General features: G+C 43.4%; 1 protein-coding gene across 3 annotated transcripts in view; it reads right to left on the reverse strand.

Moving 5' to 3' along the window:
* The window catches only part of LOC149163103 (cinnamoyl-CoA reductase 1-like), a 244089-nt gene extending 229510 nt beyond the window's left edge, over positions 1-14579 (reverse strand). For 2 of the 3 annotated variants that reach the window (XM_089437535.1, XM_089437534.1), the window contains exons 1-5: positions 14302-14579; positions 14056-14199; positions 13770-13942; positions 12791-12976; positions 12528-12690 (exon numbers count right to left, since the gene is read on the reverse strand). In XM_089437535.1, the coding sequence (XP_089293661.1) occupies positions 12528-12690; positions 12791-12976; positions 13770-13942; positions 14056-14170 (637 nt within the window). In that variant the 5' untranslated portion in view covers positions 14171-14199; positions 14302-14579. The remainder of the gene's footprint in view (positions 1-12527; positions 12691-12790; positions 12977-13769; positions 13943-14055; positions 14200-14301) is intronic. The other variant, XM_089437533.1, reaches the window with a different exon arrangement.
* Between the last annotated feature and the right edge of the window lie 1504 nt (positions 14580-16083).

Consider the following 16083-nt stretch of genomic DNA (forward strand, 5'->3'; position numbering starts at 1 on the left):
GCCGAGATTAAGTCCCTAATCAACGACTAAGATTAGATTTGGCTTGTTCCTCGTCTCTTGGAACCTTCTAACCCAAAATTATATTAATACACATTAATATTTTAATTTTCCTAAGTTTATACTTAGGACCCCATTAAAATATTAATTATTTTAATATCTCCTCATCCGGGTAGAATTTATCCAAACGATTTATGGGTTTTGAATATCTCATGTACTTTAGCCTTTCCACCAATTTTCATGGGTAGAGCATATCCAATGCTACCACAAATCAACAGATGATCACTCTAGAAACACCTAGATCTATTTCTTAAAAAGACCAAGGATGAGGTCTTTGATCGTTTCCGAGAGTTTAAGGCTCTTGTTGAAAATATGATAGGGAAAAAGATAAAGGTATTGCGTTCAGATAATGGTGGAGAATATATAGACAAAGATTTCACAGATTTCTGCGCAGAGGAGGGCATCAAAAGAGAGTGGACAACTCCATATAATCCGAAGCAAAATGGAGTGGCAGAATGGAAGAACAGAACTATTGTTGGGGCAGCCAAAGCCATGTTGTATAATCAAGATCTACCTAAGTATCTATGGGCAAAGCTTGCAACACGGCAATATATATCCAGAATAGAACTCCTCATAAAACATTAGGGAAGAGAATGCTCGAATGAGTGTTACAGGGAAGAAGTCGGAAGTCAATCATCTCAGGATATTCGAAAGCGTGGCTTATTGCCACATTCCAAACGAGAAGCGCAACAAACTAGATCAGACTGCAAAGAAGGGGTATCTCGTAGGATACAACGAGACCTCAAAGGCATATAGAATCTACATTCCTGGCAACAGGAAGATTGTAGTAAGACAGGATGCAAAGTTCATGGAAGATAAAGCTTTCAAGAAATCTCGTGAAATGCCTGCAGAAGATCAGTTAGGAGATGTTCCGTTAGTCCAAGAGCAGCAGGGGCAGCAAGAAGGACAGGTAGGAGAGCATACACCTGGGTTAAGTACAGTGACCAGCACCAATATCTCCTTAGAGGGAGGAAATGCAAATGCTTTTCAACAGACGGAACGACAGGATCAAGAGGAAGAGTTGGTTAAGCCTCCCACCACCAGTGGTAGAACGAGCAAAGAAGTGCGGTAGACACTGAGGGACGCAGAGGAGTTTGTTGGAGCTCCTAGAGCCGAGAAGAGGCAGCGTAGACAACCCAATAAATAGCAAGCATTGGTAGCTCAGGTTGAAAAAGCCTCTAGCTTTCAGGAAGTTGTTCAACACCAAGTATGGGTGGATGCCATGGTGGAAGAGTACAACTCCATCATGACGAATGATGTTTGGGAAGTAGTACCTAGACCGGAAAATAGATCAGTTGTAGGATCACGATTGATCCGGATTTAGACAAGAATGCAACAAATTACAGAGATAACCATAAACACAGATATGCAACGGAAATAATACTTCATTTCATTACTGTAAAATACTGAAATATGCTTACAACCAGAAATGGAAATAAACCAGCTAGGGTGATGGTAGCTTATCTCTGAGAAGAGATGTGGCGGCTACATGCCTCTGAACTGTGTTACAATGAGGCTCAAAGGCCTATTTATTATTGAGAAACAATGGAAAACCTTTCACATCCCGAAACCTAACCCTAGAAGATGAAGCGCCAAATTGTGGGCCCCGTTTGGGTAAATTGGTACATCAATTTCCCGGGGTCGTAAATTTGGCATACGATCTCCGTTTGACGCGTACAATAGCTCGTTAGAAAGATCTATCCGAGCACTACCACTTTGGGAGGCAACCGAGCACTACCACTTCGGGAGGCCCATGTTGCCCCAGATTTCCCAAAAAACATCGTTTAGGGCCTCAAAACGGCTCCGGAAGTTCAGGACCCGAAAAACTGCTAAAAATAGTAAACTGTGCTACAATTTAGGAAACTGAAAAAGCTGAAAGAGACAGTTGTGGGGGTCCAAATGGGATAGGTGGGTGGCCACCAACATCCGCTTGGATCATTCCTCCCCCCTTAGGAAGCAATGGTCCCCATTGCGTTGAGTTCCTCCCTGAGATGAGGAAGCTTCTGCTGAGCTACGTCTCTGGTGAGCTGTTCTGTAATCTCTGGTGTGACAAGAAATGGTGGGAAGCATGGTCGACGATGGTCCACATTGAACACTCGGTGCAAGCGAAGGAATGGAGGAATGTTGTGCTTCAAAACATTGTTGCCCGTAGCCTTGGTACTGGTGTAAGGACCATGTCGGAGTGGTCGGAGCTTCTGATGGGCTCTTGTAAGGCGTTCTTTCTGTAGATGTAACCAAATTTTGTCGCCCACCTAAAACTTGTGTGGTACCCCTGTGGGTGAGGAGAAGTTGTTCATGTGTCTATCATGACCGTATCCCTTTGCTGTTGCTGCTGCGTGGAGGAACCCTTTGCGGGGGTCATGGATGTAGCAACGATCTTCCCCTTACTTTCGGAGTGAGCTAGACAGATGAATTTTCTGGTCTGGGAGATGAGCTTGCTGCCTTTCTTAGCAGTGATCAAAGAGGTGGCGGTAGGTGGGGCTACCTCTAGTATCCTGTATAATGAATCACCCAAAGAAATAATGACAGTGCGAGGCCTTGACTCATACACAGCATGTCGCCTCCATAAGTATGGCTGGCCTAATAGTACATCGCAAACATCCAGAGGTGTAACATCACACAATACCTCGTCTATGAAGGGCTTGATGCTATAGGGAAGGCGGCACTGCTGGCGAACTTTGAGATCTCGTCCTTCATGAAGCCACCCGATACTGTACGGCTGCAGGTGTGGTGTAGTCAGTAGACCCAACCGCTTCACGACCTCTGCTGAAACAAGGTTCTTTTGGCTGCCACGATCAACAATGATATTGCAGTGGCGAACCCTTCACCCACATCTGTGAGTGGAAAAGACGCTCCCCTTCCTCTGGATTTCCGGACTCATTTTTCTGGATCTTGGCGGTGGCAACAGTGGCGTTGGGATTCGCATCAATGATCTGCTTCCCTTTGCCATTCCCCTTGTCGGGTTCTGGCTCAGTGTCAGAACATGTATCTGATTTGGAAGCCTTCAACTCGGCCACAAACGACTGCTTGGTCCGACACTCACTTGTGTTAAGAGTGGGACTCTTGTGGAACTCACACCACTTTCCTGTGTCCTTCTTCAGCTTCATGGTGTTGTTCTTTTCTTGCGGCTTCGACGGGTTGTCTTGGGTCACCCCGCCTTGGCTTTGTCCTTTGGGCTTCGGATTGGCAGATCCAAAGTCTCGCTTCTTCTGTTTGAACTTTTGCTCGATTTTGACAGCATACGGTACGCCGTGCCGAGTGAGGAGATGTTCAAGAACTCCATCTCTCCCTGGATGTATCTGTGCAGGCAGCCGCGGTATTTGAGTACCAGATGCAGCTCAGAATCTTTGATACCCAACTGTGTGCGAAGGGTATGAAAAATGTTTGTGAACTCCGGCACATCTTGGTCTCGTCCCTGCCGCAGTGTGGTCCATTTGATGTATTTTTCCTCATAACTTTTGACAGGGTAGTACTGCTCCTTGATGGCATCCCGGAAGTCATTCCAAGTGGGTGCGGCTGAAAATAGTGAGCCTGTACTTTCATCCTTCTGCTCGCAGCAGGTTTCCCACCAGTGCTTGACGTGGGGGGCTGCTTTGAGAAGAGCGAAAACAGTCTTTTCCCGACTTGAAAATTCATGAACAGAAAAATAACCCTCTAGCAGATTTAACCATTTATCTACGGCATCTGCGTCTATCTGACCCTCGAATATGGGGATTTCAAAATTAACTTGTACCTTAAAGGGCGTGGCGTTTCCAAAGTAGATGCTGGAAGCCGATGCGTCACTTTTGGGTAGCCGCTGAAGGATCTGGGCAAAGCTATCCATCATCGTGTTCCGTTGTCGCTCGAGGGCTTCTTCGAGCAAGATTTTGATAGGATCTCCTGCCCCCTCGTCTTTCTTCTCATCCGCTATGGGAGGCCGTCGGGATTTGCGAGGCTGGTCTTGCAAAGGTTCGACCAGTTCAAGCCCTAACTCCTTATATCCCGACCTCGTTAGGGACATGCAAAGAAAAACAGAGAAAAAGCAGACCGCTCTGATACCACTGATCCGGATTTAAACAGGAACGCAACAAATTACAGAGATAACCATAAACACAGATATGCAGCGGAAATAATACTTCATTTCATTACTGTAAAATACTGAAATATGCTTACAAACCAGAAATGGAAATAAACCAGCTAGGGCGATGGTAGCTTATCTCTGAGAAGAGATGTGGCGGCTACATGCCTCTGAACTGTGTTATAATGAGGCTCGAAGGCCTATTTATTGTTGAGAAACAATGGAAAACCTTTCACATCCCGAAACCTAACCCTAGAAGATGAAGCGCCAAATTGTGGGCCCAGTTTGGGTAAATTGGTACATCAATTTCCCGGGGTCGTAACTTTGGCATACGATCTCCGTTTGACGTGTACAATAGCTCGTTAGAAAGATCTATCCGAGCACTACCACTTTGAGAGGCAACAAGGGTCTATAGACCCATGTTGCCCCAGATTTCCCAAAAAACGTTGTTTAGGGCCTCAAAATGGCTCCGGAAGTTCAGGACCCGAAAAACTGCTAAAAATAGTAAACTGTGCTACAATTTAGGAAACTGAAAAAGTTGAAAGAGACAGTTGTGGGGGTCCAAATGGGATAGGTGGGTGGCCACCAACATCCACCTGGATCAATGATGGATCTACTAGATCAAGTATGCTGTAGATGGCAGCATAGAGAAGTACAAGGCAAGGTTCGTAGCAAAGGGGTATGCTCAGAAAGAAGGAATAGACTATGAAGAGACCTTCGACCCAGTTGCTCGATACACCTCTATAAGATCTGTTATATCCCAAACAGCTCAAATGGGATGGGAGATTCACCAGATGGATGTCAAGACAACATTCTTGAATGGAGTGATAGAAGAGGAGGTGTATATAGAACAGGCAAAGGCTTCGAAACTCATGAGAAGAAATCTCATGTTTGTAGGTTAAAGAAAGCCCTATACGGGCTCAAGCAGGCAATGGATTGATAGAAGAGGAGGTGTATATAGAACAGGCTGAAGGCTTCGAAACTCATGAGAAGAAATCTCATGTTTGCAGGTTAAAGAAAGCCCTGTACGGGCTCAAGCAGACAATGGAGTGATAGAAGAAGAGGTGTATATAGAACAAGCCGAAGTCTTCGAAACTCATGAGAAGAAATCTCATGTCTGCAGGTTAAAGAAAGCCCTGTACAGGCTCAAGCAGGCACCCAGAGCATGGTATGGTCGGAGTGATAGTTACTTGCAGCAGTTGGGATTTGTCAAGAGTGATGTTGATCCCAATCTCTACTATTTACTGGTAGAGAATGAGCCACTTATTCTGGTACTATATGTAGATGACCTGTTCCTAACTGGGTCATCTAGGCTCATCCAGGACTGCAAGAAGAATATTGAAGTCGAATTCGACATGAAGGACTTGGGATTGATGCATTATTTTCTAGGGTTAGAAGTTTGGCAGAAGAATGGGGAGATCTTCCTTGGACAAGGAAGGTATGCTACAAAAATTCTGATGAGATTCATAATGCAAGGTTGCCGACCCATGGCTACTCCCATGATCACCAGTTAGAAGAATATAGATGCATCAGAGGACAAAGAAGTAGATCCCACCTTGTACAAGCAGCTCATTGGGTCTCTTATGTATCTGGTCAACACTAGGCCAAATAGTTGTTTCGTTGTCAACACTCTTAGTCAATTCATGGTGGAACCAAAAAGGGTGCATTGGACAGCAGCAAGACACATACTTAGGTATGTACGTGGAACTATCGGATATGGGTTGAAGTACTCTATAGGGGAGGACATCAGTTTGAATGGGTTCACCGATGCAGATTGGGCAGGTAATTCAGTAGACCGAAAAAGTACTTCAGGGTACTGCTTCAGTGTTGGATCAGGGATGATATCTTGGTGCAGCAAGAAGAAAAAATCGGTAGCACTGAATTCAGCAGAAGTAGAATATATGACAGCCAGCATAGCTACATGCGAAGCCATATGGCTTAGAAAATTGCTTGTGAGCCTATTCAGAAAAAGGATGGAAGTGACCAAGGTTTACTGTGATAATCAAAGTTGCATCAAACTCTCGGAGAATCCAGTATTTCATGATCGGTCGAAAGATATAGATATACGTTGTCACTTTATCAGAGACTGTGTTCAGCGTGGGGTAGTATAGCTATAGTATGCTCCCACAGGAGAGTAGGTGGCAGATATACTCACAAGGCTCTCAGAAAATCTAAGTTCACTCAGTTCAGAGAGCAGTTAGGTATGGTTGAAAATCCTTTTTAGTGGCAGCAGTAGTTTGCAATGCAGGGACAGTTGGCAGTGGTAGTGCCAGCAGCAACACAGATGCAGAAATTCAGAGGGAGCTGTAGTAAAAATGTAGCATTGGCAGTGGTAGTGTCAAAGGCAGCAGTATAGTTGCAGCAGTTGCGCAGTAGTTTGTTGGAATTTCTAAGTTTAACCGGTTAGAAATTCTTCCTGTGCTATCTGATTTATTTCTTCCTACTTGTTCAATTACTTAACAAGTTATTTACCATGTAAATAGTGAAAATAAATACAAGCACAATATCAACACATATAGATCAACAACTGAAAGTAAACAAGCACACAAGTGACACCATTGTTTTTGGACTAATGTCCTCGGAAAAACCCAATGCGGGAAAATCGGTGCAGTGATTCAGAGGGTTTTATTATTATGCAGTTTCAGAATACAACCTGGGTGCCAAAAATGGCTCACCCAACAAAGAATGCCCTTGGCAGTAGTACCTCTCAGTCGGAGACAGATATTCTGGCTAAATCACCAGATGAACAATCCCACAGCAACAATGCAGCTTCTGCTACTTTGCGTCACTCTGATAGGGATTGCATCACCCTATCTGACTCTCCAGCTCCTAGTCTGTCCCACGAAATTCTCCCAGTGCTGCCTCTAGGCTCTACGTCAGCCTCTCTGGCCCAGCGCCAGCTTCTTTGGGCTCCGCGTCAGCCTCTGGAGCCTCTACGTCTCACATGCTAGCCCTTTCTGGCTCTGCGCAGCTCCTGGCTACCTCTGCGTGGCCTCTAGCTGGCTCTATGTCAACCTCTCCCAGCTTCTACGTTGATCCTCCCGGTACTAACTCTGCCTCTCTCCTATGTATTCAATGCCCCTCAGCTGCAACTCAAATCACTCACTCAATTTCCTCAACAAACCCTACCCCAGAAAATCGAGTTCTTGATCTCTCTCGATGTGTCCTCCAACTGACCCTCAAGCCTCCTCTTACACTTTTCTCGTTGGTCCATCAATGGCCGAGATTAAATATCTAATCAATGGCTAAGATTATATTTGGCTTGATCCATGACTTTTAGACCCTTCTAACACAGTTTTATATTAATACCCATTAATATTTTATTTTTCCTAAGTTTAGACTTAGGAACTCCATTAAAAATATTAATTATTTTAATATCTCACAAACTATTTAGAATCTACCCAAACCATTTCTGGGTCTTGGAGATCTCATGTGCTATAGCATCTCCACCAATTTTCATGGCTAGAACACATCCGATGCTACCCCAAATCAACACTCCCTCTTAGCGAGGATTGTGCTCTAGTAATACTCCTCAGTGAGTATCACCCTGATCATCTAGCATCGATCCCTGTGCTGATGCTAGGCCTCCCCGTCCAACATCCTATGCACTACTGCATCATGTAATGCTACCCATGGCCCTGCCACTGCCATTGTTGCATCCGTACGACAACTCCCTCTGCATCTATGCTGCTGCCCATGGCCCTGCCACCGCCACTGCTGCATCTACACTACATCCCCTCTCATCATGCTGCATCGTGTTGCCCATAGCACTACCATTGCTAACTGCTACACTGCAACTCAGTTACTGAGAAGTAAGCAATTGATCCTCCCAATTCTGATATCTTTGTCAAGCTAAAAACACTCCCAATGTTGAAGCTCCCTCTGTCGTTGACAAGTGCTCCCTCTACTGACCTCTGCGCTACTGCAACAACTCCATGCATCTCGCATTGCTGCCTCATGTTGTCCCAGGACTCCTGCACTGTAGCACTCTCTGTCGCTCCATCCGCATCCATCTCTACCGACATCCACCAGCCCTGCTACTTCTCTCCGCGGCTCCTATAGCAAGGTATAATCCAAGAGCTTGGGTACCTCAAGGATCTTGCCCCACATCGCCTGTAGTCTGTCTGACTACAACTCGATGTCACCCAACTTCCTCTCAAGTGGTGCATGAGCACTCATGACACAATCATCATCTGTCTCCACTTCTTTCTCCGCTCTCGTTGGCGCTACCTTGGTCTCAAAAGCCTCTCCCTTGCTCTTCTTCCTTAGACACTGGTTCGCATAGTGACCCAGTTCCCCACAGTGGAAGCATTTGACCTTGGAGAGGTCCTTATTCTTCCATTTCTCCTGCTTTCCCGCAGATGCTAGAGCAGCATCCTCCTCTTCCTCCTTCTTGATTCTGACCCCTTTACCGCTACTCCCCGCCTTGGTCAGCCGTCTGATCTCTTCTTGACAAAGAGCCGCCCACAGTTCCTCCCAATCTAGAAGGTTCGACCTGCCCAGTAAGCTCTGGACAAATACCTCCCAATCCTCTGAGACTGCGTTCAGTGCAGTCCTCACCAACATCTCCTCATCCGGTGTGGCCCCTATGGAAGTCAGCTGGTCCCGGATCTCCGTCAATCGCCCGAGGAAGATATCTATCTGCTCGCCCCTCTGCATCTAGTATGACTGCAGCTGATTTTCTAGAAGCATCTTCCTCTGCATGAAAGTGTGATGATACAACTTCTTCAGGGCATCCCACATCTCATTTGTCGTATTCTTCTCGGCAATATGTGGTACCACATGATCTTTGACCCCGTCAAGAATGATGCACTTAGCCCTGCCATTGCCTCTTCGTACTTCTCATTTTCTGCCGGGTCAACTGGGATCGCTATCGTTTTCAAGGCGAAGTGCTTGATGCGATACCTATCTAGAATGGACAAGATCCTGGCCTTCCAGACTACGAAGTCGGAAGCTCCGTCCAGTCTATCCTGATCTCTCAACCCATTCACTACCATTTTGTTGCTCCTTTTTCGACTCTTTCGAGTCTCTCTACTTCCCTCCTGGAAGTCCTCAAATCGACTCCTGCTAAGTCTCTCAACTTCCCGTCTGGAAGTTCTCGGTTTGACTCCCTCTGAGCCTCGATTTCGCTTCTTGGAATCCCTCTTCCAATGTTGAGATGCCCCACTCCAATCGTTTGTGCAACTGCACCACTGATCCGGATTTCTTGGCTAGAAATCCTTGGCAGCAACTCCCTCCTCCTTGGTCTTGCCCTGTTAGGTACTGTTCTGACCACAGCTTCGCTCCACAGCTCACCCACAGCCTCCTATGCCTCAGCAATCTAAAGATCTGGGCCTCTAGGCTTTGCGCAATCCCGGCACTGGAAAAATTTGCACCTCCTGGCCATATCGTCGATCCTTCCTGATTGAGAAAGATGACTGGGCACTGCGTAGGTCAGGTCCGCTCCTCTCTGCCTCAACGCTAATCCTCCTCTTGGCCGAACTGATGACGCAGACTCTCTGTGTCACCCCTTCCTTGCTGCTTTCTGCTAGGAACAGCTTTTGTCACTCGAGACAACTGTTTTTGTTGCTGCTGCTTTGCTCGGCTAATGCCTTCAGTTATCCTGTGATCTGCATCCACACTCTGATACCGTGTTGGAATTTCTAAGTTTAACCCATTAAAAATTCTTTCTGTGTTATCTGATTTATTTATTCCTACTTGTTCAATTACTTAACAAGTTATTTACCATGTAAATACTAAAAATAAATACAAGCATGGTATCAACACATATAGATCAGCAACTGGAAGTAAACAAGCACACAAGTGACACCGTTGTTTTTGGACTAATGTCCCCTGAAAAACCCAATGCGGGAAAACCGGTGCAACTATTCAGAGGGTTTTATTATTATGCAGTTTCAGAATACAACCTGGGTGCCAGAAATGGCTCACCCAATAGACAACGCCCTCGGCAGTAGTACCTCTCAGTTGGAGACAGATATTTCGGCTAAATCATTAGATGAACGATCCCACAACAACAATGCAGCTTTCGTTGCTCTGCGTCACTCTAATAGGGACTGTGTCACCCTATCTGGCTCTCCAGCTCCCAATCTGTCCCACGAAATTCTCCCAACGCTGCCTCTAGGCTCTACGTCAGCCTCTCTGGCCCTGTGTCAGCGTCTCTGGGCTCTGCGTCAACCTCTAGAGCCTCTACGTCTCACACGCTAGCCCTTTCTGGCTCTGCGCAGCTCCTGGCTGCCTCTGCGTGGCCTCTGGCTACCTCTGCGTGGCCTCTAGCTGGCTTTGCGTCAACCTCTCCCGGCTTCTGCGTTGATCCTCCCGGTACTAACTCTGCCTCTCTCTTATGTATTCACTGCCCCTCAACTGCAACGCAGATCACTCACTCAATTTCCTCAACAAACCCTGCCGTAGAAAATCGAGTTCTTTATCTCTCCCGGTGTGTCCTCCAACTCACCCTCAAGCCTCCTCTTATACTTTTCTCGTTAGTCCGTCAACAGCCGAGATTAAATCTCTAATCAACGACTAAGATTAGATTTGGCTTGATCCATGACTTTTAGACCCTTCTACCACAACGTTATATTAATACCCATTAATATTTTATTTTTCCTAAGTTTAGACTTAGGAACCCCATTAAAAATATTAATTATTTTAATATCTCCCAAACTGCTTAAAATCTGCCCAAACCATTTCTGGGTCTTGGAGATCTCATGTGCTATAACCTCTCCACCAATTTTCATGGCTAGAGCACATCCGATGCTACCCCAAATCAACATAGTTGGTGGACAGCATGTCAAACATCAACAGTGCAAAGGACGATGCTTCAGAGTCAAAGCAGTATGCAGCAGCAGTGTATTGCTAGAGCACATTCCTCGCTAAGAGGAAGTGTTGATTTGGGGTAGCATCGGATGTGCTCTAAGCCTCAAATTTTGCAGGGAGGCTTGGGCACATGCATTCCAAAGAACCGAGAAACCGTTTTGGGAAATTCCACCCAGAGATGATTATATTAAAATAATTATTATGTTTAATGGGGTTCCTAAGTCTAAACTTAGGAAAATTAAAAATATTGGGTATTAATCTATTTGTGGGTGAATCTTCTAGATAAAGATGGAGATCAAGTCAAAACGATCTGAGCCTTTGATTAGAAGTTAATCTAGGCCGTTGGTTATCCAATAGGGAGATATAAGAAGGGGCTTGAAGGTCATTTGAAAGATACACCAAGCAGATACTTAGTTGCCTAAGTGAAATCGATTTTCTCACTGGTCGAAGTTCGACAAGAGAAAATTGATTCAGAGGGAGAGTCGCAGGTGGAGGAGAGACAAAGAGGGTCCAGCATCAGTCAAAGAGATATGGACAAAGACACAGAGCAGTAAAAAGACAGCGCTGCGCAGATTGACGCTGGGAGAGGCAACGCTGACTTGGGTGACACAGGCATTGCGCAGGCCAGTCTAGGGGCCAAAGAAAGTGACGTTGGACAAGCCAAAGAGACACAGAGGGTGGAAGAACTTCTCTCTCGGCTCAAATACTTGTTCAGGAACATCTGTAATTTTTTCTCAAAAAGCCTTGTTCTATACTATTGGGTGTAATTTGTACATGAAGATTTTTGCTGAAGAATAATAAAACCCTCATCTACTACACCGGTTTTCCCGCATAGGATTTTCTGGGGACAATTGTCCAAAAATAAATGTGTCATTGTGATTGTATTTGTGCCAGCATTTTACTTACATTTACTTTATGCAATGTTTTAATTGTGAAGGCTGCAGTAGAATATATTTTGATATTTGTCGTAAGAATACAGTAGATAACTTATTTCTGAGGTAATAAGTAGAAGAAATAATATTAATCACTGCAGTAGGATTTCTATTTTGAATTTTTCACAAATAACGCAAGGTCACAATGTGTATGAGACCAATTCGGTTTTATGACTGATGCAGTGAAAAAATTGATTACATTTGGATCTCTATCTTCAACTTGGCACCAGCACAAATCTTGTAGGACATGCTTAATTGAGCTACAAAAATGCAATGAAAACTATGGATAGGTAATTTGCCATGTATTGTACATTGAACGTGGTGAGGAGAAGAAATTAAACGGGCCAATACCAACAAAGTTCAGAGAGGCACCAACTGGGTTTCAACCAGTGAGAGACACAGAACCGATCTACCCAAAATTATTAGATTGGAAGAATGGGACTAAAATCTATGTACAAAACACGGAATGTTTATTTGTTCAATTTTGGTAGTATTGAACGGGCCAATGCTGACAAAGTTCAAAAAGGCACCAACTGGTTTTCAACCGGTGAGAGACGCAGAACAGATCTGCCCAAAATTATTAGATTGAAAGAATGGGACTAAAAACTATGCACAAAAGTGAGATTATTTATTTGCGAAATGCAAAGGGGAATGAAATAATAACATACCTTGAAGAAGCTGAAGAAACATGGCCATACTGGCATTGATTGTCGGAGGCAGGATCGGTCCCATCACAGTTCCTGGATTGATAACAACCACATCCAAACCAGTCTCTTTGGCAAAATTCCAAGCTGTTTTTTCAGCAAGTGTTTTTGATGCAGGATACCAGATCTACACAAATAAAGTCCTGTACTTGTCAACCATTTGGCATAATTTCCAAAGCAGTCCAATCAAACCCATTTCTAGGGATAACCAAAAAACAATTTATCACCCCATTTTCTTTGCAGTAATCAAGATCAGCCCAACAGTTCTCGTCCTTTGGCACATCTGCAGGCCAGTTCGGACTGGGAACAGTTGCAGCGGTTGAGGAGGTTAACACCAAACGTTTCACTTTTTCTTTTTGGGCTGCTTGCAAGACATGCATTGTGCCCTTAACTGCAGGATCCAAAAGCTGGGCCTGCATACATATCAAATCATTTATTCAATATTTTATCCTAATTCGAGTGTCACGTATTACAAGTTCCAATATTTGATACATCAGCCATTTGTGCAATTCAATATATACATCCTCAAGTTCAGCAATCTCGATGTGCATATTAAACCCAATGCACCGTTGTATGCACAGGCAGAGACATATATGAAGAGTTAATGGATCACCCCTCAGCCTCATCCAGGCAGTAAAATGCACCTCACTTCTCACTCCTACCGAGGCTGTACAATGCACTTCACTCCTCTCAGTACAAAAAAGTTGTGAATAAATGTTTGCTATGTGCAAACCGAGGTTTTAATATATTAGGTTATTAAGATATCTGATAAACTAGAACAAACCCATCTAAACCCCTGTCTGAGTTGCATCTCAGACAGGGGTTTAGATGGATCTGTGCCTGTTTATCCCATCACTGAGACAGTAAAACTTCAAGTCTGCACAGTACCAGACATTTATTTACAAATTTATTTATATGATCGTTTATCCTAATACCCCGGATATGAAAACCTCACTGTGCAGAGTAACAAACATTATCCAAAAATATTATTTGCGGAATCAGTTATCCCAATAACCAGATATCGAAACGTCAGTCTGCACAGCACCAGACATGTATTCATGTATACTAACAGAAAAAAATAGCAATCACAAGTTCAGCCTGTACATCGACAAACTTGTCCCTATGTCATGAATAGTAAAACCTTGCAATCAGAACTGAATACAAAAACATGCAATTGACTTGGAGAACATGACACTTATAACTCACTTGTGGGTTCTTGACTTCGTCGACAATACATGGAGACGCTAAATGAAAAACACCAACAGACCCAGTAATGGCAGCCTCAATGGAACCATAATCCAGCAGGTCTATTTGAAACAATTTCAGTCTCTCCTTCGCTCCTTCCATGGCCTCTAGATGCTTAGTCTCCTTCTCATTTCCTGAACATATTTTCATTTACCATCCCCACCAACATGGGATTCATCATAACCCAGAATAAACAAGGAAAAATTTATCGTTTAACAGAAAACAAGTTCGACCCAGCTTTCCTTACCGAGATCTTGAACAGTTCCCTGCACAAAGTAGCCTCGTTCTAACAGCAAACGAACAACCCATGACCCGATGAATCCACTAGCTCCAGTTACACATACAGTTTCTTTGCTACCCATTTTCACACTGATAATCCCCTGCCTGCAGACTGATATTCCAGTTTCCTTCAGAACCTTTGTTACTCTTAAAACATGATCAATGCCCAAGTTTGTAAATTCAATGCTAGTCATCCTAATTTGCTAAAACTCACCTTGAAATGATAATAAATTCTTAAAAGCTTATGTTAAAATCCTGACACTGAATTTAATTGTTCTCCACTGTGACTATAATGCTGGTGCTGGTCCTCTGCAATGTGGCCAAATTTCTGAAAATTTTAGGATGTTATTATGTTCCAGAAACAAAGAAAACGATGCGGGTTCCACTGTAAGATTAAGTGGATAGTATCATCACCATACATACAAAATATCACTGTGAGTGATGATAGTGTGAGTCATCTTAGATATTTAAATTTGACTAGCCTAAGGTCGACATAATTTCGCCTCAAAGTTCCAGATAAACATTTCGACGTGAAAGGTTATGACCTCTTAGAAAGCTATAATTTGGATATAAAATGTAAAAAGTACTTTCATATTTTTTTTTTAATTTACCGTATTGCTATAAATGTATGTGTATGTGTTCTTCAGATTTTCCCATCCAAACCATTTTAACTTCTCTACTACGGAGCAGCAAGTTCTTACTGTAGAGTGAGTGTACAGAGAAACAAGATGTGCAGGAAAGAAAGTAGAATGAGAAGAACAACCATGGGTGAACTTCATAATTCTGGAAAGTAAAATATTGTTTGCATGAGTGGCTTCACATAGGCAGAAACTATTTATTGATTTTAATCCGGATAACAATTATCGGTCTTTCCCCTGTTACTGTGTATTTGTATTAAGAACAACGGGTGTTATCCCTGCCACAATTGGTAATGGGTTTTCACATCCAACGTGTTTGTTGGTTATACAAATTTTAGTGGAGAGACTTTACCATTTAAATTTAAATTTGTGATTCTAATAAATTTTTATGTAGTTCAACCAATTTTATGAAAAAATTGTTAAAAACCTTCATAAGTAAACTACAAGTACGGTATAACAGTATACGGTTTATGTTAAGCTTCAACCCCTTCCCTGCTGCAGCGCTAAACTCCTAATTCCCCCACCCAGCTTCGAACAGTGGCACTGCAAACGTATCCTTTTGGTGGCTGAAAGAGAAAGGCTCTCGTAGGTAAGCTCATGGTCGACTGCACCGGCGAAGGCCTGATGTTTGAGGAAGCCGATGTCATGCTACTTCCTGTCTAGTTTTTACAAAGATTAGAATACTTCTTTGACTGCTTTGAAATTAATTAGAATCCCAACTACTTATATACATTACCTGGACGTCCAACTTGCATTTTCCAGTCATTTTGCTTTATGATAGGTGTGATAACTCCCCCACTATGATTCATTTGTTATTCTAATCATTAATTCATTTGTTATTCTCCAAGCCCTGGTTTGAGTTATTTCTTTGATGTAGCAAAGAAGAAGTGGAAACTCAATGTAAGAATAACTAGCAACCAGTTATGGCAACGGGTAAAGATGAAGCCACTGCCATGTCGCATGCACACACTTGGTGAAGCTACTTCTACCAGGAGATGCTATTGCTGCACGGAGATGTAGGATGTAGGTAACAAATATCGAGTATGTGCTATGGACTATGCATCTGGAAATATTTAATATTTCAAATTAACATTATCTTGAAACTTAACATTAATCCACCTTGCAATTTACACGGTAAATATCTATCCTATTTCTTGAGTTTGAATCTACATGCTTTATCTTTTGTTTTGAAATGATATTTTAAAGTTCACGAGACTAAAAATAGTCTATGAGACCATTAGTTTCTTGTTTTTCGTTTTTGCAATTCAATCCTTTTCTGATTCAAATTGATGATGAGCTGACCCAACCTTCCAACAATCCACTTGCTAAAAAGCCAATGCCAAGAAACTAATGCTAAC

This window comes from Pinus tabuliformis, chromosome 5_2 (assembly GCF_031772625.1).
Source record: "Pinus tabuliformis cultivar Carrire ecotype Pingquan chromosome 5_2, CPIR1, whole genome shotgun sequence".
NCBI lineage: Eukaryota > Viridiplantae > Streptophyta > Pinopsida > Pinales > Pinaceae > Pinus > Pinus tabuliformis.